At 40.2% G+C, this 20,341-nt stretch overlaps 2 protein-coding genes across 3 annotated transcripts in view; one reads left to right on the top strand and one right to left on the bottom strand.

The window, feature by feature from the left end:
* The window catches only part of LOC128938337 (unconventional myosin-X-like), an 88,254-nt gene extending 78,813 nt beyond the window's left edge, over nucleotides 1-9,441 (top strand). For both annotated transcript variants that reach the window (XM_054278546.1, XM_054278548.1), the window contains 8 exons: nucleotides 811-934; nucleotides 2,705-3,002; nucleotides 4,267-4,474; nucleotides 5,215-5,351; nucleotides 5,511-5,634; nucleotides 7,068-7,517; nucleotides 8,307-8,498; nucleotides 9,050-9,441. In XM_054278546.1, coding sequence (XP_054134521.1) covers nucleotides 811-934; nucleotides 2,705-3,002; nucleotides 4,267-4,474; nucleotides 5,215-5,351; nucleotides 5,511-5,634; nucleotides 7,068-7,517; nucleotides 8,307-8,498; nucleotides 9,050-9,163 — 1,647 coding nt within the window. In that variant the 3' untranslated portion in view covers nucleotides 9,164-9,441. The remainder of the gene's footprint in view (nucleotides 1-810; nucleotides 935-2,704; nucleotides 3,003-4,266; nucleotides 4,475-5,214; nucleotides 5,352-5,510; nucleotides 5,635-7,067; nucleotides 7,518-8,306; nucleotides 8,499-9,049) is intronic.
* Nucleotides 9,442-15,581: 6,140 nt separating this feature from the next.
* Nucleotides 15,582-20,341, bottom strand: part of LY75 (lymphocyte antigen 75) — a 43,563-nt gene continuing 38,803 nt past the window's right edge. Inside the window, exons 33-35 of the mRNA XM_054277927.1 lie at nucleotides 19,080-19,202; nucleotides 18,460-18,627; nucleotides 15,582-17,474 (exon numbers count right to left, since the gene is read on the bottom strand). Coding sequence (XP_054133902.1) covers nucleotides 17,296-17,474; nucleotides 18,460-18,627; nucleotides 19,080-19,202 — 470 coding nt within the window. The 3' untranslated portion in view covers nucleotides 15,582-17,295. The remainder of the gene's footprint in view (nucleotides 17,475-18,459; nucleotides 18,628-19,079; nucleotides 19,203-20,341) is intronic.

Raw genomic sequence — 20,341 nt, 5'->3', positions numbered from 1 at the left:
TACACTGAAGTTCTCTTCATACCTTAGGCTTGCATGGTTAAATATCAGAGTAAAGGGTGGACGGATAATATCCTTAAAAATAGCAGAAATTGTACCACAGGAGAAATTTTTGAGAATAAACTTGCCAGAAACTTTGGCAAATAGACCTAGAATCATTTAAGAAGACACACCAAAGCAAATTTCAGTAGAGGTGCGTTTGTGATGAACTCTAAACTAGATGCAATTAGATAGTTTTTATTTAGGAAGAAAGAGCTGGGAGTGATTGTAGAAAACGGTGGAAAACTTCAGCTCGAGGTTCAAGGACATTATTAGGAAGAAGTCTAGGACAAAATGCAGAAGAATGTGATCCAGTGTGTATGGTAGTGACAGGCCCAGATTTTGAACACCATGGAGCATTTTGGTTGTTCATTCTGTAAACACATATAACACAACCAGACAAGCTGAGAACAGGCTCATTATTACTCACTGAAAATGGTTGTGGTCAGAAAGTCCATTAACCATGTCCTGTTGAAAGCTTGAAGGACATAGGAGAGAGGGATCATGCTACATGTATTATGCAAGCCATGCTTGAAGGCAAGATTCTGTGCTTGGTGACCTGTGGGATGATGTAGCATGGCTATTCTTGAGTTTAATTTTCAGAAATAATGTACAGGGTAATTTCTAGATACAGATTATGCTTTGATCACTTAGTCCCCCTAGGTACCTCCAGAAATTTAGAAAAGATGCTTGAGCTTTAGCCTAAATGTGTAAGGGCTTCCTGAAAAGGACTGTGTCTATTTGAGGATAATGATTTTTTGCTTTCTTTTCCAGGAAAACAGCACAAACTTTGAAGTAGTGGAACAGACATATAGGAGGAACCCAATCTTGAGATACACCCAGCACCCCTTGCATTCCCCACTGCTCCCATTACCCTATGGAGATGTCAGTGTCAACTGTAAGTATTTTACCCAAGTGGCAGAATCCACTCACATTTTGAGGGTCATTGAGGAGCCTGAGCACCACAAAATGGGCCTGTAAGCTCTCTCTGTCTGTTTGGGGCAGTGTGGCCCACAGGGTTCAGGGAGGGAGCAGGCCCTTTCTGTTCCTTTCTTCTCTGGACTGTGTGCATTTTCACTGCCTCTTATGGGATCATGGAATCTTAGGGTAAATGGGAGCAAATAGTTTTATCATCCATCCAGGGGACATGCAGCCTGTCATCCTTTAGCCACAGCTGGGTTGTGAGTGGCTCCATTGGAAATACTACAATAGGATTACATCTTGCAGCTGGCAGTGGGGTAGTTTTTCTGCGGAAGTTTTCTTACAGTTCTTACAGTTTTCTGCTGTAAAACCAGATGAAATGAACCCTTTTTTCAAAAGTGTCAGAAACAAGAAAGGGCTAGAGTAATGGGCCACCAGAAACCAAAGTGATTTGTTGATGATTACGGACTGTTTGACATACTGAAACTGAAAGCTGGTGAAGAACTATAGAAGAATGTCTCTTTGGAGTGACTGAGCCACAGAATCTTTTAAGAAATTAATTTCAATCAAAGCAATGTATTTGGGAAAAACAGTCTGCCACACAGGTAGTGATCTAGCTGTGCTTATGAAAGTGAACATCAATTTACATAGCTTATGAAAATGTCAACTCTAGCGGTAAATTCTGAGTACAGAAACAAAACAGCTAATGTAAGGTTTTGAAAGCTTAGAAAAGGAAAAATAAAGTCTTTGTGCAGCTGTATATGTATCATACACTTGCATCGTGAGTACAGGAGACAGTTTTGCCTTCTACATCTCATCAAATATAGAGGAGATGTAAAGACCTACCCAAAGATGATCAAAGGTACAGAAGAACTTGCCTACAATTATTTGACTAAATAGAGAGCAGGATTCTTCAGCCTCAAAATGAAATTTTTAGGATCAGAAGAATGTCATGGAGAAAGTGAAAGGATATTAGGTCTGTCACAATCCAATTACATGGCAGATTAAAAGCACAGAAAAGGAAATTCTGAAATACAGGAAAAATACAGAGCAAACACACTGTGGAACTTACTTTTTAGAGCTGTGTCTTTGTATTGTACAGTTAATACATGGCCACAGGGGAAGCAGTGGCTGTACAGGAGATTCAGAAGGACCTAAAGCCCAAGATGTGCACAGGAGGATGGAAGCATGCATCTGAATGTTATCACACATGTCTGAGCAGTTCAAAAAGCAGACATTTAGGTGCTCAAAAAACTCAGGTTTTGGTGTAAGCATTTTAAATCTAAACAATAGGTATAAGATGCATTTGTGGTACAGCAATTTGCCTAAGTTCTCTATTGGCCCAGGGGTCAAAGCTAATACAGACACAACACAGAATTTTGGAATTAAACAAGCCAGGCTTCACTGGCCACATTCCATTACTTTGGTTGCAGACACTGAAGCCTGAACTAGATTTCAATGTTCATTTCCCTTAAAAATATTACTCTGCTTTTCTGTGCAGTCTATCCAGAAATGGATTGGGAGTGGTGACAAATCAGATGTTGGCAAATACAAATTAAAACTACATTTGAACATTTGGAGAGGAAGCATTGATGAACTTAAAGTATAAATTTAAGTTCAGGATATGCACTAATGCTCAGGTTGCTGTTCTTCCATGACAGAGGAGTAGAGTTGACTGTAGTACTGCTGGGCCAATAGAAAATGAGGGAGATGTTCACCTCTTGTCACCTTTGTGATTGTTCCCCAGTGCAACAAGAGAAGGGTTACAGCAGCTTACAGGATGAAGCAGTGAAGATCTTTAACTCCCTTCAGGAAATCGAGACAGTGTCTGACCCCATACCCATTATCCAAGGCATCCTGCAGACCTGCCATGATTTAAAGCCCCTCCGAGATGAAGTGTACTGTCAGCTCATCAAGCAAACCAACCACATGCCACATCCCAACAGTGCTGGCAACCTGCACCACTGGCAGCTGATGACCTGTATGAGCTGCACTTTCCTGCCCAGCAGAGGGATCCTGCGCTACCTCAAGTTCCACCTCCGAAGGTGAGCGTCTCTTTCGTTTGCGCTTGTTTCCTTTGCTCTGCTGATCTTCCACTGCCTGTTGTAGTTACCTGTCTCTCCCTCTTGCTGTGCAAACATCTTCCTTGGTGTTCCAGCCTCCTACCTTTGTCCAATTCTCACCACCAGCTTTTCTCTGTACTCAGACTCCCCTCCTTGTCACCCATCTGTTGTGTCAAAAGGATGTGGAATAAATGTAAGTTACCCAAACAGAATACCATGAGGCTGTGTTGCAGTGGATTTACAGCTGATAACCTGCTGCTTACTAATGTACATATAGATATTATCAAGCTGCAGGAAAGGTGAGGTCTGTACTTTCATACTCATGGAAATCTGTCCTACCTTGCAGCTGGCACAGGCAAAAAGCACACTATGAAGTAGGAGAGATACTGTAAATCCAATTTATATTTTTCAAGATTTCTTTAACTAAGCACATAATTCTTGCAGTTAATATTTTTAATCTGTTTTAACCTCCCATTTTCATGATCTAAATAATTTACATTTCTTCCCAAGTCATCTTCAGCATCTAATGCAGCTTTACAAAGCAGTCTGCACTGGGCCTGATCTGCAGCTGTGTAACTTTGCTCCGTTCCTAATGATGAGCAAGGTCAATAAAATCTATTTGATTCCTTCCAAGCTAGGAAAGAGTGACATGAGTTTTGTGTCAATATACCAAATAGCTATATCCATGGCCTGGGTCTAAGAGATGCAAATACTCCATGGAGCCATTTCATTCTTTTATCAATGAAGTTGAAAATAATGTTATACTTAGACCTGCTGATCTTGGAGGGAGGAGAACATGTACAGGCATCTGCTTTCTATCTTCTTAATTCTCAAACATACTATAGAAGTGGCTCAGTCACGGCCAGCAAATTAAAAAAACAAAAAAACAACCGAAAACATTAAGAATAAATAAAAAAAGTTAAAAGTTTACATTTGATTTCACAGTTTTTATTCTCAGTGTTGTAAATTGAGATTGTCAATCCTGCTGTCTTCAGCTGTCACTAAACTCCTGAAACTTTGAACTGCTTATTTCATACATTGCTGAGAAATGCCACTGAAGTGACTTTCAAATTACTAGTAAAAGCAGATTGTATTGTTTAGGAAATAAGCTTGATTTTTGTGTGGTTGCATTTGACATCAGCATCTCTACCAGACTCTTTACTTGCAGTTGTCTCATTTCTAGGGTAGTGTGTTGTTCACTGTGTAATGGGATTCTTTTTTTTTTTTTGCTTCTCTTTACAATTAGGGTAAAAGATCTCTTTCCAGACTCAGAAATAGATAGGTATGCACAGTTCATAAGTGATTCCCTGAAGAGAACGAAGACAAGGGAGTTTGTGCCCTCCCAGGAGGAAATACAGGCTCTTCTTACCCGTGAGGAAATGACCACGACAGTGTATTGCCATGGTGGTGGCTCCTGCAAAATAACCATCAATTCCCACACCAGCGCTGGGGAGGTAATGCATCAGTAGGGTTAACCAGATGTGAGCACATCTGTGCTGTGTCTGGACAGTGGGTCTGTTGAAGAGACATCCTTTTCCCTTTTATTTCCAAATTTTTTATTTGTTTTAATCACAACTCTTTTGCTATTTCTTTGGGCAAAGTTCAGCTTATTCTACAAGGCCAGGTTGTAGAGTATCACTTGAAAACTGTGTTGCAAAATCTAAATGCTTCTGGTGTTCTGCCCTTTGTCTGAAACTTGCTAAACACAGTTTTCTGGACAAGGAGAGATTCCAGTTCATAATGGAATCCTTCTGAGAGGGTTATTCCACCAGTAACTTAATCATTAGCAGGTCAGAAGCAGGATTCCAGGTTGCAGTAGTCATGTCTGTGAAAACATTAGTGTGCTAAACAGAGCAGAAAGTGGAATTGTTACTAGAGGAACTGAGAATGTCACCGTGACATCTGAATCCATTATGTGCCTATGTCTTGTGCAGAATTCTAATTCCCCCATCCTCAAAAGGGTAGGGAAGATTGAAAAGATTCAGAGAAGAAAAGCAAGGATGATCAAATACAAGTAATGACTTCATTGCAGGGAATGATCTTTTAGGGTTAGAATTCTTTAATCTGAAAACATGGTAATTAAGGGAGATTAAATGTGCTGGAGATGTATGAAAGATAGGTGTTCTGAAGAGGTACTGATCTTCATTGTGAAAGGGGGAGTGATGCCCACTGTGTGATGTGTCTGGTTTTGCAGGTGGTTGAGAAGCTGATCCGAGGGCTGGCGATGGAGGACAGCCGCAATATGTTCGCGCTCTTTGAACACAACCAGCAGGTTGACCGTGCTGTGGAGAGTCGGGTGATTGTGGCTGACATCTTGGCCAAGTTTGAGAGGTAAAAGAATGCTTCATGAAACATCTAATTCCTAGTTGGATGTAACACTGGATTTCAGAATCTCAGGTTACGTTCAGATTGTGATTTGCACTGTGAACATTCCAGGACCATGGGTACTTCTCCTTACTGGGATTTCTCATTCTCTTGTATATTTTACAGACTTGCTGGCTCTGAAGAAGAAGAGGAGGAGGGACAGTGGCAACTGTATTTTAAGCTTTATTGCTTCTTGGATATTGAGAATGTTCCCAAAGATGGTGTGGAATTTGCCTTCATGTTTGAGCAGGTAAGCAAACTCTGGGAGAATGATTTGGTTTCCAGGATGGCAAAAGCACACAAGAGGATACAGAAAACTGGTTTACCTTTCATTAGAAGTGGGAATTCTGTTTGTAGCTCAAGAGTTTAGTATGTTGGATTTTTGCCTGGAATCTACTAAGCAGATAGACCATGGAATTTTCTAGGGAAGATGAGTATTAGAACAAAGGCAAGAAAAGCTAGCAAAGGCTTAGAAAAAATGAAACACTAATATTTTTTTTTAAACTCAGTCTTTAACTTTAGAAGGCAGAGAAATTCAGGTACTGATTTATGAGAATCATTAAAAGTAGCCGCTTGCAGAACATAAATGTAAAGAAAACTGGAACATCTATCTATCTGTCTATCTGCAAATCGGCTTACAAGAACAGCTTATCCTTGGGGTGTTACCAGAACTAACTAAGAACCATCTTTTGGGCAATTTCTTTTGGTTAATAGAGAGGCACTAACAGAGTACTGCAGACAAAGGAAAGGAGAATGCAGTTGACAGTATTTATCTGCTGAGTAGTCTTATTTTTTTAAGTCACTGTATTCCATAGCACAATGATACTGGCAAGATCAGAGGTCACACTGGTATGAAAGAGCCTTGCAGCTAGGAAGTAAAACTAAACCAACTGGAGCACCCAGCTGTGTGATTTGTCTCATCTGTATTACTTCAATGAACACTGACCTTGCCTCAGAAAATCATAGAAAATTACTGAATCTGTGTTAATGGCAGTCAGTCATGAAGACTGAAACTCACTGATAGTCAAATGCATGGCATGCACATCACTCAGATGATGGTTCCATTCTTGAAATGAATCAACTCCCTCTTGACAAGGCTTTCAGTCTACACAGCTTTAACTGGCAAAGAGAAGTAACAGTAGGGAGAGTAGGTGTAACCCAGACATTAGATGGATGTGCAAAAAGCTCCATTAATAGATTTCACAGAAGAACAGGCAAAGGGAAGCAAGAAGATGGTGGAGACATCAGGTGAAGGAGGAAGAGGTGGGAGGTGCTTTTGCGTAATGAAACTGAGGTTGAGAATCTTGAATTTATATAATTACTCTAGTGTTGAATATAATCTTCCCACAGGAGCTGTAGCTGGTACAGCACAAAAACAAATTGCTTCAATTCTCGTTTTGTTCATCTGTTCCAGACCTAAAAGGTTCTCATTGTAGGACTTTCTGTACGGGATAGGAGCCCTTCAAAGATCTCTGTCCTGTTCATGCTTGCAGAAAAGGGTGTTCCCCCCCATATGAACCACTTGCAGACTTTGACATATTTATTCCAATGTCTGCTCTGACCTCCTGAATTATGTCTGTCCTACTGGGATCAGCAGAGATGACAGGAATCTCTGCATGCACCCAGATGTGAATAAAGTGTGCTATTGTTTTCTAATGAGTTTGGGGCCCTTTTTGTTTGTAGGCTCACGAAAGCCTCATAGCCGGTCATTTTCCTGGCCCAGAGGACACTCTGCAGCGTCTGGCAGCTCTGCGGCTGCAGTACCTTCATGGAGATTATTCCAAAATAAGCTGGACCCTTGATGGAATCTACCCAGTTAACAGGCTGAAATCCAAAATACTGCACTCAACAAAGAGCAGCAGCAGTACCAGTCACACTCTGGAGAGGAGACGGACCAGCTTCCTTGAAGGGACGTTGAAGCGTAGCTTCAAGACAGGGTCTGTAAAGAAGCAGAAGGTAGAAGAGGAGCAGATGATGGAGATGTGGGTAAAAGAAGAGCTTTCAGCTGCTCGGGCAAGCATAGCACAAAAATGGACCAAGCTGCAGGGGCTCTCTCAGCATCAGGCCATGGTGAAATACATGTCCATTGTAAAGGAGTGGCCAGGTTATGGGTCAACCCTCTTTGATGTTGAGGTGAGTGATTATTAAATTCCTAAAACCACAGCTGAGGAGAGGTATCAGTCTGGAGAACAGATAAAGCTGTGTGTAACAGATGGGAATTTAGGGAAGTGGATACATTTTGCCTTAGTAATCTCAGAGAAAGCCTGCAGTATTACAGTCCCCAAGAGTTATGACACAGAGAGCACAGAGCAAGCAAGGCAGGGCATCCTGGTAAATGAAGGGAGACAATGGATTCCCACTTTGTTAGAATAATGGTGGAATGGGGGAGGAGAGAGGGGTTTAAGAAAGTGGTGGCTAGCAAAAGTCAAAGTAAAGCAAAGCTCTGCTGTTCTTGCCAGCAAAAAGTGCAGTCCTGGTCTGCAGCAGTTCAACAGAAACTGGGCAGACTGGGGCGTGTTCAGCACTGTGCCAGCCTGCTACAGGCAGAGGCCACAGTTCAATTCTGCCAGTTTGGCTGCTGCCAAGGTGGATCACCATGGGAAGTTGGTTGCACTTATTGCATTATCTGTAAAATAAGAAGTGGAATATTGACTTGCTCCATCACTTTAAAATCTGATGAGAGCTCTTCCCTATTACAATTATTTATTACTCAGCTAGTATTTGACTCACAGCTGTGTCACATCTGAATCTTTGCAGCAGGAGTGCCTCCAGCTGCAAGTTCATAGATTCTGCAAGTACCCTGGTTTGTGTATTGAATTGAAATGTCCTATAAGAGCTAGAATCGGAGGGCTTTTTCTTGAATGGAAAATTATGTGATCCTCCACTTCATTTATGCAGAAGGTCATATTTCTCTTTCTGCAGTGCAAGGAGGGTGGATTCCCCAATGATCTCTGGCTTGGCGTCAGCACAGAGAATGTATCTGTCTACAAACGAGGGGATCCTAAACCACTAGAAACTTTCCAGTATGAGCATATTGTTTTCTTTGGAGCACCACAGCCCAACACCTTCAAAATTACAGTGGATGAGAGAGAAATGTTCTTTGAAACCTCCCAGGTACGTGAAAGCACATAGCCACTGCAGTTAAGCTTCAAGGAATAGAAGAACTCTTGACTAGTGGACTACACAGCCAAGGGAAAACATGAAGGGAGCTTAAGCCTAAAGGGCATGATACCTCTTCTTGAATACAGGGATGAACAAAAAAAATAGGCTGGTTAGAAAGTGAAGGAGGTTGATTGGTATTCCAGTGCATCAAGAGTTTCCACTTCTGGGTGGAAACTCTGGCTCTTCAGTTTGACTGTTTTGGTTTTTTTTTCATTCCTTTCCAGTAGATGAATGGGGAGTTTTACACACTTAAAAAAAATTATTTAGTAGAATGGGAGTTCCTTTTCTTTGAGCTAAAAATATTTTAAAGTGTTGCTACATCAGAGTACAAACTTGTCAAGCCTTTCTCTTCTTACTGTCATGTTCACATTTAGTATTAACATGCAAAATTGATTGTGTCATGACTTTGGAAAGGGGGAATCTCTTTCAGCAAAATGTCCTATATGCCTCAGTGAACTGAGGTTTTCAGAGTGCTTATGCTGTGTGCTGTGTTCTCTCCCCAGGTGGGTGAGATAATAAAGATCATGAAAGCGTACATCAACATGATCGTGAAGAAACGCTGCAGTGTCAAATCAGCCACCAGCGTGGACAGCCATGCAAGCATCTGGACTAGGTGATACGGATGAACTGGCACTAGTTTAGTCATGGGTGTCTGCAACTTGCCAGCACAAGTGTAGCAAAGATGTTTTTTAAGAATTCAACTGACTACTGTATTTAAAACCTAAAGTGACATCTACAGTATCATAGGATTTGCACCTCTGCCCAAAGACATTAAACAGTTTCAACTGTTGTGAAATACTAATGGCCCAAAACTTGTTTTCTCCTTGCCTGTTTGATGAACAATGTACCTTAAAGAAGCAAAGTCAGAAGCATCCTCCTCCTCCGTGTCCTCTCTGCTGCTCACTATCACCTGGCATATGGCAGAAAAATTGACAAGGATCATTTCTGCAGGACAGGAGACAGACTTAAGCTTCCTTAAGAATTTTGAATATGCAGACATCTGGGATCATGTGATCACAGCATGGTCTGCTGAAAGAATATTTATTTATTTTGCAAACAAATCTAAAATATAAATCACTGTGGGTTTGTTTTGTTTTGTTTGTTTTTTTTTCAGGATATACTAACAATCTGATCTGGTCTTAAAAAGCCTTTGTATAATTGAAGTCAAGTGGTCAAAAGAGATCAAACCCTACGTGAGAGAGCATTAAACAAAGAAACAAAATCACCCAAGGTGGTTGTTTACCTTCCAATAAAAGTTCATAGGTACACGACTGTAAAAGTGGCACTTTCAGTTAAACTATTAAATACTCCAGTCTGGGAGAGAACCTCTGGGACTAGCACCACTGAAACATGCCCTAAGGTCACACTTCAAGCAGTGCCTCTTGCATAAAAAATAATGACTGCTGTTCTCCTGTACAGCCCACGAGGGGAGGTGGTTTTAGTAGCATTTCCAGAAGAGCTGCTCTTCACAAACTCCAGGTATTAGATGGAGGTTGGAGATTTGTGGGGAACAGCTTGCTTGCATTAAGATCCTTCTTTCTTTAGGGGGGCTTTTAGGTGACTGGGCTCCCTGAACTTAGTTTTAAGTGAACTGTTTCCTACTGAGTAAATAGGTGCCTAGATAAATTGTTACAGACAAGATTTTTACTTCCTCTTTACTGCAGTAAGCAAAAGCCAAATCCTGCATCCATCCCAAATTTAACAAGAACTGCTCACATGACTGAATCCCCAGATCCCCATGCAGTCTCCTCTAGGTCCTTAGTCCTCGGCAGAACTTGAAAACAATTCTATTTTGCCAAAACAACTGCTTCTTGGAGGTTTTTATAGCTACCTGCAATTTGAAGAAGCAGAATTTTTTTCTTCTCTATGAATGGCATTCACCGTCAGTTTTTGACTTCAGAAAGTTGATTTAATTGTTTAAAACAATATTCACTATCAGTTCCATCATAAATTAGTTGCATTAACAACCAAGAAACCTGGTGGTGAGCGATTTTCCATGACCCTTGTCTAGTCTTGGGATCCCAGAATGCAAAAGCCCATGAAACTGCAGGGCTGTATGTAATGTGGGTCTTCTTCCACATTTAAAATTGGCCGTCTCCATTTCTGTAGTAGCAGCAGCTAAGGCCTGTTAGCTATGGAACAGAAATTGCATAGTAAAGTAGGTGTCAGTATGCAACAGGTTCCATTCCAATTCATCATTAAATTGTGCCAATATTATTAACACTGTGTTGCAGAGCACTGGTTTTGAGGGTGACAGTACAAGAAGAAATACTGTACATAACCCCTGCTCCTCTCTCATTTCCACTACAGTGCAGCATGTGCAAACACACCGGGCACTTGCTACACGATCAGTCAAAGAGGGCGGACCCTGCTGTGCATCATCCCTCCAACTGGAGTTTTGCCTTAAATAGCATCACTGATGGAGCCCACAAACACCCCCTTGTTGTCACGAGGAATTAAAAGATGACCAGGTCACAGATGGGAGAGAACAGGAATGCAGAGGCCACCTGAGAAGCAACACTTTGTATACACTGCATACACTGGCTCGATCTCTAATGTATCAGACTAGGCTTGATTATCCGTGTCCTAACTGCACTAGCTCTGTGTTCTGGCTCTTGGGTTGCTGCAGGCAGCTTGAACCCACTTGAAACGTAACTCTCACTACTATTTGTTGTAATTTTGCTCATTTCTATTATAGAATTCCTTCTTCTGTCTTTTTTAATTTGTAACTGGCTTTACAAGATGAAAGTTTAATAAATTATTGGATTGCACAGGCTGTATTCACTTACAGGCATTGTGTGCCCATGTTGAGGGGTTTACTCAGAGCTTAACACTCGGAACGTGCAAGTGAAAATCAGGCGTCACCAGCATGAGGATACAACAGCCCTTCCTCCCAGAAGCAAGTTTTGGAAATAGAAAATAGTTTGCTGCTAAAGTGGGGAAGGTTTGTTTGCAACTTCTGGTTTTCTCTGGGGCTGTCACACCCTTGCCCAGTGGGAGATGTCCCACTGGTTCTGAGACAGCCAAGCTAGGAATTAATTGTCTCCCAAGGCCCAATCTGTGGCATCAGCTCCATACCTTCTCATCAGCACCTCCAAAGTCACTAACAACAGAAAATCACTTCTGGCTCAAATAAGCTGCCAGTTTGCACTTCCCACACAAGTGCATGGCCGGGTCACAGTACTCACCTAAGAGTTTGTGTCACTGAAATTGGGACTGGTAGCAGCTGAGCTCTCAGCAACACAGACAGACCATCCCACTAGCAGACAAAAGTTCCCTCAATCCATACACAGGTATGGAATCCAAGCAGTGATGCACAATCCCCATCATTATGCTCCCCTTTCTACCTTGGTCAGATGCTCTGAGAGCCTCAGGACCCTGGAGATCAATGCTATACAATATTACTTCCAACTGTTCAGATTCTTTGTTCTCCATCTTTATCCTCTTGCATAGATCTTCCATGTCTTTATTTGAGGCTGAAAATGCCTCTGCTTACTGCCAGCTAGCCAGTCTCCTTTCTGGGCAGCTGTTGAATTTCAGACTGCACTTGTTTCATTAATACATCTCTGTAAAAACAACAAATATGCACTGCTGCAGGTCCAATATGATTACAGCAATGCACACAAAGGCATTTATTGAGTGCTAGCCATGAATAACAACCCAAAGTGGTACCCAACTAAAAGCCTTCTCTGACTCCCTTTTTAAATGTTTGATCACCCTGTCAGGTTGATATGCAGTCCCTCGGGGACCTCACCCAAGTATTTCTGTAATAGTTAATTCAAGTTTGAATGCTCTGTTTATTTTATATGAACTAGTTTCTGGACAATTTATAATCAGCACCTACATCATAAACACGAAATGGTTTATACACAAAGACACTGCCTCAGGTAAGTTGCTTCACAAAGTCATGGGTCTAGTTGTTATTGGCAGTAAACTTGGAACATTTATTTGTACCTGGTTTTAAAACACACAGCCTCTCCCTGTGTGGGCTGTGTATTCTGTTATTACCCTGAGCATTTGCTTCAAAGTAACACGCTCCCCTTGGGCCTTCAGGCAAATCTCACACAAGAATTCCAGCCCCCTCTGTAAAATATGAACTCCTAAATTGGTAGGATGTAAATTTGCCAGGCTCTTGGCTACTTTTTTGACCAGGGATTCTTAATGTACAGCTGGGATACACAAATCCTGAGTGACTATCACAGTGACAGCCCAAGAAGATGAACTCAGTTGGCTCTGTACTGGGTTAGACACCGGGCATAGTTTTTGCAGGGACTCTAATGAGGCACACACATCATTAGGAGCAACTTACCTGTCTTGTACCTTTCTCCAGTTGCAGTGTGAGTTTGAAGGCAAGGCAGCTGCCTGATGTGGGCTACAAAGGCAATGAATCTGCAGGGAAGAGATACCCCGGCTGAATAAGGTGTGGAGGGAGTTCCTTGGTGCTGGAAGAAGGGAGAAGTGGCTGTTGTCCGCAGCAAACTCCCGTTGTTGTGTCATAAATAGGCCAGGATCAAGAAAGCTGCTCTCAGCTTTCTTGCTTGCAGAGGAGGGGGACAGACCCACCCTGCCAAGGTTGTGGTGTCCTCCTGCTACAGGATGTTCCAGCTGTCCACAGTGGCTGCTGCAGCCCATGGCAGTGCTCCATCTGGCGCCTTAATGGTCAGTGCTGCAAAGCAGGTGTGAGAAAGGAGAGGTATAAGGAAGAATGGTGTCCACAGGAGAAAACAAAAGATGGAATTTCAGAAACCCAGTCTTTCCCTCAAAGCAGCTCACGATGCAAGCTGTGGACAAATGTGATTTCCCATTACCACTCCCACTTAAAATTCACACTCTCATTTAACACAAGACACTCTTCAAATACCCAGATTATGTTTATGAAAAAAAGACATTTCAATGAAAGTACAGTTGCTAATGGTGATGACATTCAATATTGCTTATTTGAAATCCACCTCAGCCCACTACTTTGTAAGTTTAATTCGGATATGCATATAAGGCCTGTTAGCTTTAACAAAGTGAAAGCACCATGGTTTTATACAATTATCTGCTCTGAAAAGTCTCCCTAAAGGGAACATGACACATGGCATTTGAAAAGAGAAGTTCTATAGAAAGCAGGAGCAGTACTCTTACTATCTGTATGAGTGTCCCAAGACACAGCATGCAGGAAAAGATCTCTGTTATCATTTGTTTTAGCAAAAATACATAAGACGCCAGCATAATTCAGGAAGCACATCTTGGAACAATTATTTTTTATTGCTGGAATCCACTTTTTCAAGAGTCACCTTGGAGTAAATTACTCTATTTATGATGAAAAGTAGTAAAACAAAGAACTGATGTACCGTTTGTAATTATAGTCCCTTCTGTATTGGTAAAGAGAAATCCAAAAGGACTTACAGTCTTTGCTGCAGTATTGTGTCATCACAATAAAAACCTCATCTGGTATCCTCCCCTAGCCCCTCAAATCTGTAAAAAATCTTAGTTACTGACAGATAATATGATAGAGTGTGCAGGAATTTTCAGTGTGCAAATACCATTGCTGTGGTTTAGCCATAAAGAATACACCCAAGAGGACAGCAGTGTTTTATAAGGGCATTTATACTATGCACCATTTGCAAGCTAATTTGCTATTAACAGAATATTCCCTCTAGTACTTTGTCAACTCTCATCGTAAAACTCAGAACTAAATGGGAAAGGTCCATTACAGTGGCAACTGAATTTATTCTCCAGTAAGGAATCTGTTTATCCTAAGTTCAGTTCTTTAATATTGTTCATAGGTCTTGCTTTAAAACCATGCAGTGTCTGTTCAATCTGGTCAATAAGAACTTTATGTACTTCTTGACAACAGAATGAATTTGACTAACTTTTAGAAACCTGGGTGTTATATATCCCACCGTGTTCCATACACATAGCAACAGCAGATGCATGAAGGGCCCAAACAGTAGTTCCAACTTGTAGCAACAAAAATTGTAATATTAGGTCTTCATTTTTTGCAGCCACACCAAAACCAAAGAATCACTAGCAGGCCATGAAATTTACTTACTCCTTTCAAAAATGTTTACATGTGTAACATATGTCCAAAGCAACAAGCAGATGGTGCATTTGGTTTAAGGGAAAAATGCTGAGAAGTTCAACAAAAGCATCAAGCCCAAAGAGTGCTCATGCATAAAGACTTGTTGATTTTTATGTCCATTAAGTTACTGATGCAGAAACACTTTTAAAATAAAAATGCTGGCTGGTGTAAAGGCAGTTGTGGATTAACCTTTCCATGACCCAGAGTCTCCAAGGCCTGGGCAAAATTCAGGAAGAGGAACTGAAGTAGTACACTTTTTGCCTAAAGCTACCACAGCTGGCAGATATTCTGTGCTCTGGGATGAAGGAGTTTTAGGACTTCTCAACTCCATTGCTCTGGGACCTGGGAAAGCATTTCTCTGCTGCCATTTCCCTGTACATCATTTTCAGTTTTAAGATTAATGTTTGTGAAGCAGATGACCTCGTTAGTCATCTTGCACAATAGGATGTTTTTCCCAGCAAACTAAAAATAACACTGCCCTTTGACCAGCAGTCAGAGGTTTTGGGCATCTGGAATTCAGAGCTCAGACATCACTAAAAATGAATACGTGTTATGCTTTAATGGCAAGTGTTACTTAGCTGGAAGTAGTTTAACTTTGCTTATATTTTAAGAGACATTATGGAGGGAGCCTTTATACCCTGCCTTAATCTGGGCCTTGAGGTGCTAATGAACTACACCCTGATTAGAACAAAAAGGTACAGAGGAATGTTCCCTGTGGAAGCCTGAAGCAGCTTGATAAAAGCTAGGTATAACTAAGTTTTCAACTGCAAAAAGAACATTAAAGGCATTCTTTTTAAATACATCGAAGATGATGTATTACCTCTAAAAGTTTTCTTACTGGAGTAACACACAGTCACTGGCTTTAATTCTGATCACAGCCCCTGCACTGTGCATTTTTACCCAGTGATTAATGACCCATGCCTTAGCTCTGATAACTGCTTCTATGGAAATAAAACCAGTGTAAGCAGTTCAGTGTTTTATTTAACTTTATTCTTTCAATAACAATACTGCCAAATAATCTTCCTGTGTATTTCAAATGAAGTAGGTTATTCACCTGCACTAAGGCCATAGTGCTTATGCACAAAGGAATTACCAGTGATTAGACAACTTGGGTGTGATGAAACAAACATGAGAAATGGGGCCTGAAAAAATTATTTACATCATTTATAAGAATAAAATATACAATTTTAATAAAAAGTATATATCCTTTTGTGTTGAATCAGGATCTTACTAATTTCCACTTTCCATTTCAGACTCGCACCAAAAAATGCTCAGAGTATAAACATCTATAAAACTATTAAATCTCAAAACATGGGAACTTGGAAATTATTTTTCCCATTTATTACCATAGTTAGAAAAAGACAATAACCAATATTTATTTAGTCCATTAAGTTAGAAGTCATTTGGCAAAGCACTTAGGCATAAAGCTAAACCAGAAGACATCAGGAACCAGACTTTGCAACATTTCAAGCACTTCTCATACCAGGGTAAGTTAAAGAATGAGAGTTATTTTCCTCATAACGACATTTTCTACAATGCAGTTTCATTTTTACCTCAGGAAAAGCAAATGTTCACAATTGTGCCCAAAAGTACCAAAACAAACAACAAAAGTGCTTACTTTGATCAGCAAACTACCACAATGGCTCCCTTGCTGTGCCCCTTCAGGCTGCTCTTTTAACAAGCTCAAAGTGTATCTACAAGGAGTTCTCTACTTCTCAACACAAATGATGAACACTTCCCTATCAAAATAGTGCAAACAGGAACAAAGAAAAGTGCCATCAACATAAGTAAACTGCAGGAAAAGAAGGCAGTTGAACACTGTGACCTTGCTCTGCTGCTTCAGAGAAATCAGTAGTACTCTTCTCAGCACACCAGGCCAATGTATTCCTATTTACCACCTCGTGCCACCATTACATGCAGAATGGATTTGGTCTTTGGCATATCCTCCTTCATAAAAGTAAATGCACCTGTTCTTTGTACTGTGCATCCAAAAAAGTCAAAAGACTTTTTCAAAACAATAATTGATCAAATCATTGAGTAATTAATATATACAACTCTGTCTTCCCTGTTTCCCTTTATAGCATTCTTTGGAGTGCATAGGAAAGTCTACAGTGACACATCACATACAAAAATCAAGTTTCAGTTTTATGAAAAATACTCAAGTATTTTTAGCATTTATGTACACAAGTTTGTTTACCATATATTCTCAGTCTTTCCTCAGACATAGCTTTTATCTTCTTTCTTGGACAGATGACATATTCCACCTATAAAGTTACAGATTGGTAACTATAAAATTAGGTATTTAATTCTAGTATAAATAAGAGTATTGGGATAAGTAAATTTTAAGTGTATTCATTAAAGTGATGTTGCATGAAGTACTGTTGGCATTAATTTGTTCCATCAAAAATTCCAGTAAAGAGAGAAAATACTATAAATTAAAAAAATACAACCGAACTCTAAACACCTTGCATCTTAAAAGGCTGAGGCCAAATATAAAGCATTACCATTAAATTGGATAAAAATTGCACTTGTATATAAACAAACTAATTTTAGCCCCCATTAATAACCTCGTTGCTTTTCAAAAAAGAAGTAATAACACATCAAGTAGCTCATTTCTTATGGCTTCACATGGTGAAGTTCAGGCTTAAATTGAACAGAAGAAAGCTTTTCAACAGCTATCTTTTAGCTATCTGTGAACATATCATCAGTTTCATCATCATTCATCCCTCTTTGGTAGCGTACGGAAGAGAAGGCACTCCAGTGAAGACGCTTCTTTTTGTAGAGGTAAAATACCAGTCCAACTATTAAAACCAAGATAATTAGCAGGGCAAATGCTACAGCCACACCAGTATGATTAGAACCTGAAATAGAAGAAAAGAGGAATGGTTTTTATTTAAGAGTTCTGGCAAGAATACTTTGTCAAAGAGTTGATGCTTAGGTAGCTACGCATTAATACTGTACAGTTTGCTCAAGTCAAGGCAAACTGCTTCCTATCAGTAGTCTTCACTTCATCACATGGGAAGTTAGATGCTGACTCATGCAGGAATGCATCAGTCATTTTTTTGATCAGCTTATTTTTGATCATTCTGTTGTTAATTTACTAATATTTAGGTTGGAAGGGACCTCTGGAGTTCAAAAAAACCTACTTGCAAAGGCTGCACTCATTTGGAGGTTTGTATACTTCATAAATCTAATCAGATCCTAGGCTCTTGGAAGGGAAGGTTATTATACTTCCCTCAGACTGAAGAGATCTTGTTGAGGTCTTCCTTATTGGCAAAGTTTAATCTATTCCTGCATTTCCACTTAAGTGAAAATGTATACAAAATCAGAAAGATTCCACTGCTTCTTCAGGAACTTGCTTGCTTAATGCTCAGTTAACTGCTTGCTTTCCTGTACAAAGCCAAGAATGAGGGAATAAAGGCCTGAGTCTTTTTCTGGAGCTACAGGGTGACATTCCCAGAAGCCTCCCCAAGACTGAAACCACAATGTGCAGTACTTGCTTACAAGCAGAACTCTTTCTTATTCCACCTACACAAACTCACCCACAACAGATACCCTGTGGTAAGAAGCAATGGCAACAACTCTATGCTTTCTGGACATTTCAGTTCTGTTCCTTACCCACTGAGTGGATAGTGAGAGCCAGGAGAAGTAAATTCCTAGACAATTTGCCTCTGAATGCAGTTTTATGGCTAAACAACAGAAGACTCTTGCTTAGGCATTAGTATTGATGGGCTCTTTTGTGAATTGCAGTTCCAGTATTTCAACACAGACTTTATCCAACAAACCAGAAATTCCTGAAAACAGTCGCTACAAAATCAAGTCTCTGCTAAAACAACACTTTCATACCTAAAGGAGCTTTACAAACCACTCTGCTTCGACTACGTGCACAGTCAACTTTGGACCACATGCCAGTTGTGGACAGGATAACACTGCACTTTTCATTGACTTCTGCTGTTTTATTCTCCCAGTTGACATATTTAACTGATGAGCCATCCAGCCAGTTCAGGGACTTCCCTGTTGAAAAAAACATTACTTAGTCTAGATCACCAAAAGATCCTGTAATGCTACACAATGTCATTCATAACCTATTGATCTCTTTATATTGCTAAAAAGAAAAGGGCTGACTAGCCATCCCACATATTAAAAGCAGTAAATATGAACACAACTTTTAGCCGCCCCTCTTCTCTAGACCTTTAGCAATTGATGCTCTTGCATCAAATATTAGGCAGAAATAACAGAGGTGGGAAAAATTAATTTCAGGGACTCCTGATTACACTAACTGCAACAGGAAGAGATTTAACTACAGTGAAGTCCAAAGTTCTTTAAAATGTTAAATGACAGATTCCAACGTCAAGTAGAAGTTACTGTAGGCTACCAACGCTGCAGAACTGTTCTTATTTGAGGATTTATGCATTTATATTTACAATATGAAACATTCATGCTCATTCATTGTTGCTACTTCTTACCCTTAAAGCTCTGATCCAGGCCAAGCCATACATTCTTGGTGATGAGATCATGTTCCTTTATGTGTGTGCTCACAAATGCATTTTCCTCAGCATCCACTATAGTCAGAAGGGTTGCTGAAGGATCTAAGGGGCAGAGGAAATCAGTCAGAATTGCAACTTAGACAATTTTTCATGATGCTGGTACACTGAATTTATTTGGGAATAATTACTATGGGAAAGGGCTTGTAAAATTAGCTTAGAATAACCTTCTGAATAAAGACATGAATCTCCCACCCCCTAAAATACAGCATGTTTTACAAGATGGCTGCAGATGGCTTGTTATTCTACCAGGTTATAGAGAATAAAATGGGAGTAAACTTACTGCAGCTGCAGACTACATACATGGAAGATATCAAGAGATATGCCTGATTACTAGTCTTGCCCAAGGAATAAGCTTTCAAAAATATAGTTGAACAAAAACTCAGCATTTTGCTGAGTCTAATTTCTAAATCAATCCTCCCACCTGCCTCAGGTTTTTATGTACAGTAATTAAGGAATAAGAGGGAGGAAAGGGCATGCTAGAGAGGCATGCTCAGAGTGTACCCATCCTCTACAAGTATATATAAATATAAGCCAGGTGCTTTCTCTTTCAACTACCAGAACAAATTTGACTCAACAGAAAACTGCATCCAGGACTGGGCTTTTTAGATTCTAAATAGTGAGTCCAACGTCACACCATAAGATGATTCCATAAAAGAAAGTTACATCTGTCACTAACTTCTGTGTTAGGGTGATTAAACCTTCTGTCCATGAAACTGATTAACATTGTCTCTGCAATACAATTCTCCACGTAGCTCAGCAAAGAAGATAGACAATTCTTTAATGTGACATAACATTAAGTCTGTTATATGCTTTAATATCTATAACATACATACCCTTTGAACCACTTGATAGGTTAGCAAGCTCCCTATCAGCAAGCAGCTATGGCAAGGATATAATAAGAAAGCCCTGCCAACAGCACTAACTTTGCATGCAGATAAAATGTCTTCCTTCAAACCACAAGCATTAAACCTCTGAATCTTCTTCAACTGGCTACCTGCATTTTATCTACTGATACCTGCGTGCCAAATGATCTGTAGCATGGTGCAGTATTTTATGAAGAATTTTTCCTCTTGCTATAAAGCTTGCTATTGCATTTCCTAAACTCAAGGAGCATTAAAATGGCAAAGCTGAAGTATAACCAGTGTAAGATTTTAGGTTCTTGGGTTTTATTTCTTCTCAAA

This window comes from Melozone crissalis, unplaced genomic scaffold, assembly GCF_028551555.1.
Source record: "Melozone crissalis strain CALT ecotype California unplaced genomic scaffold, PUWL_Pcris_2 ptg000023l_1, whole genome shotgun sequence".
NCBI classification, from domain to species: domain Eukaryota; kingdom Metazoa; phylum Chordata; class Aves; order Passeriformes; family Passerellidae; genus Melozone; species Melozone crissalis.
Note: the sequence above shows the minus strand (reverse complement) of the source record. Positions and strands in the feature narration are given on the sequence as shown.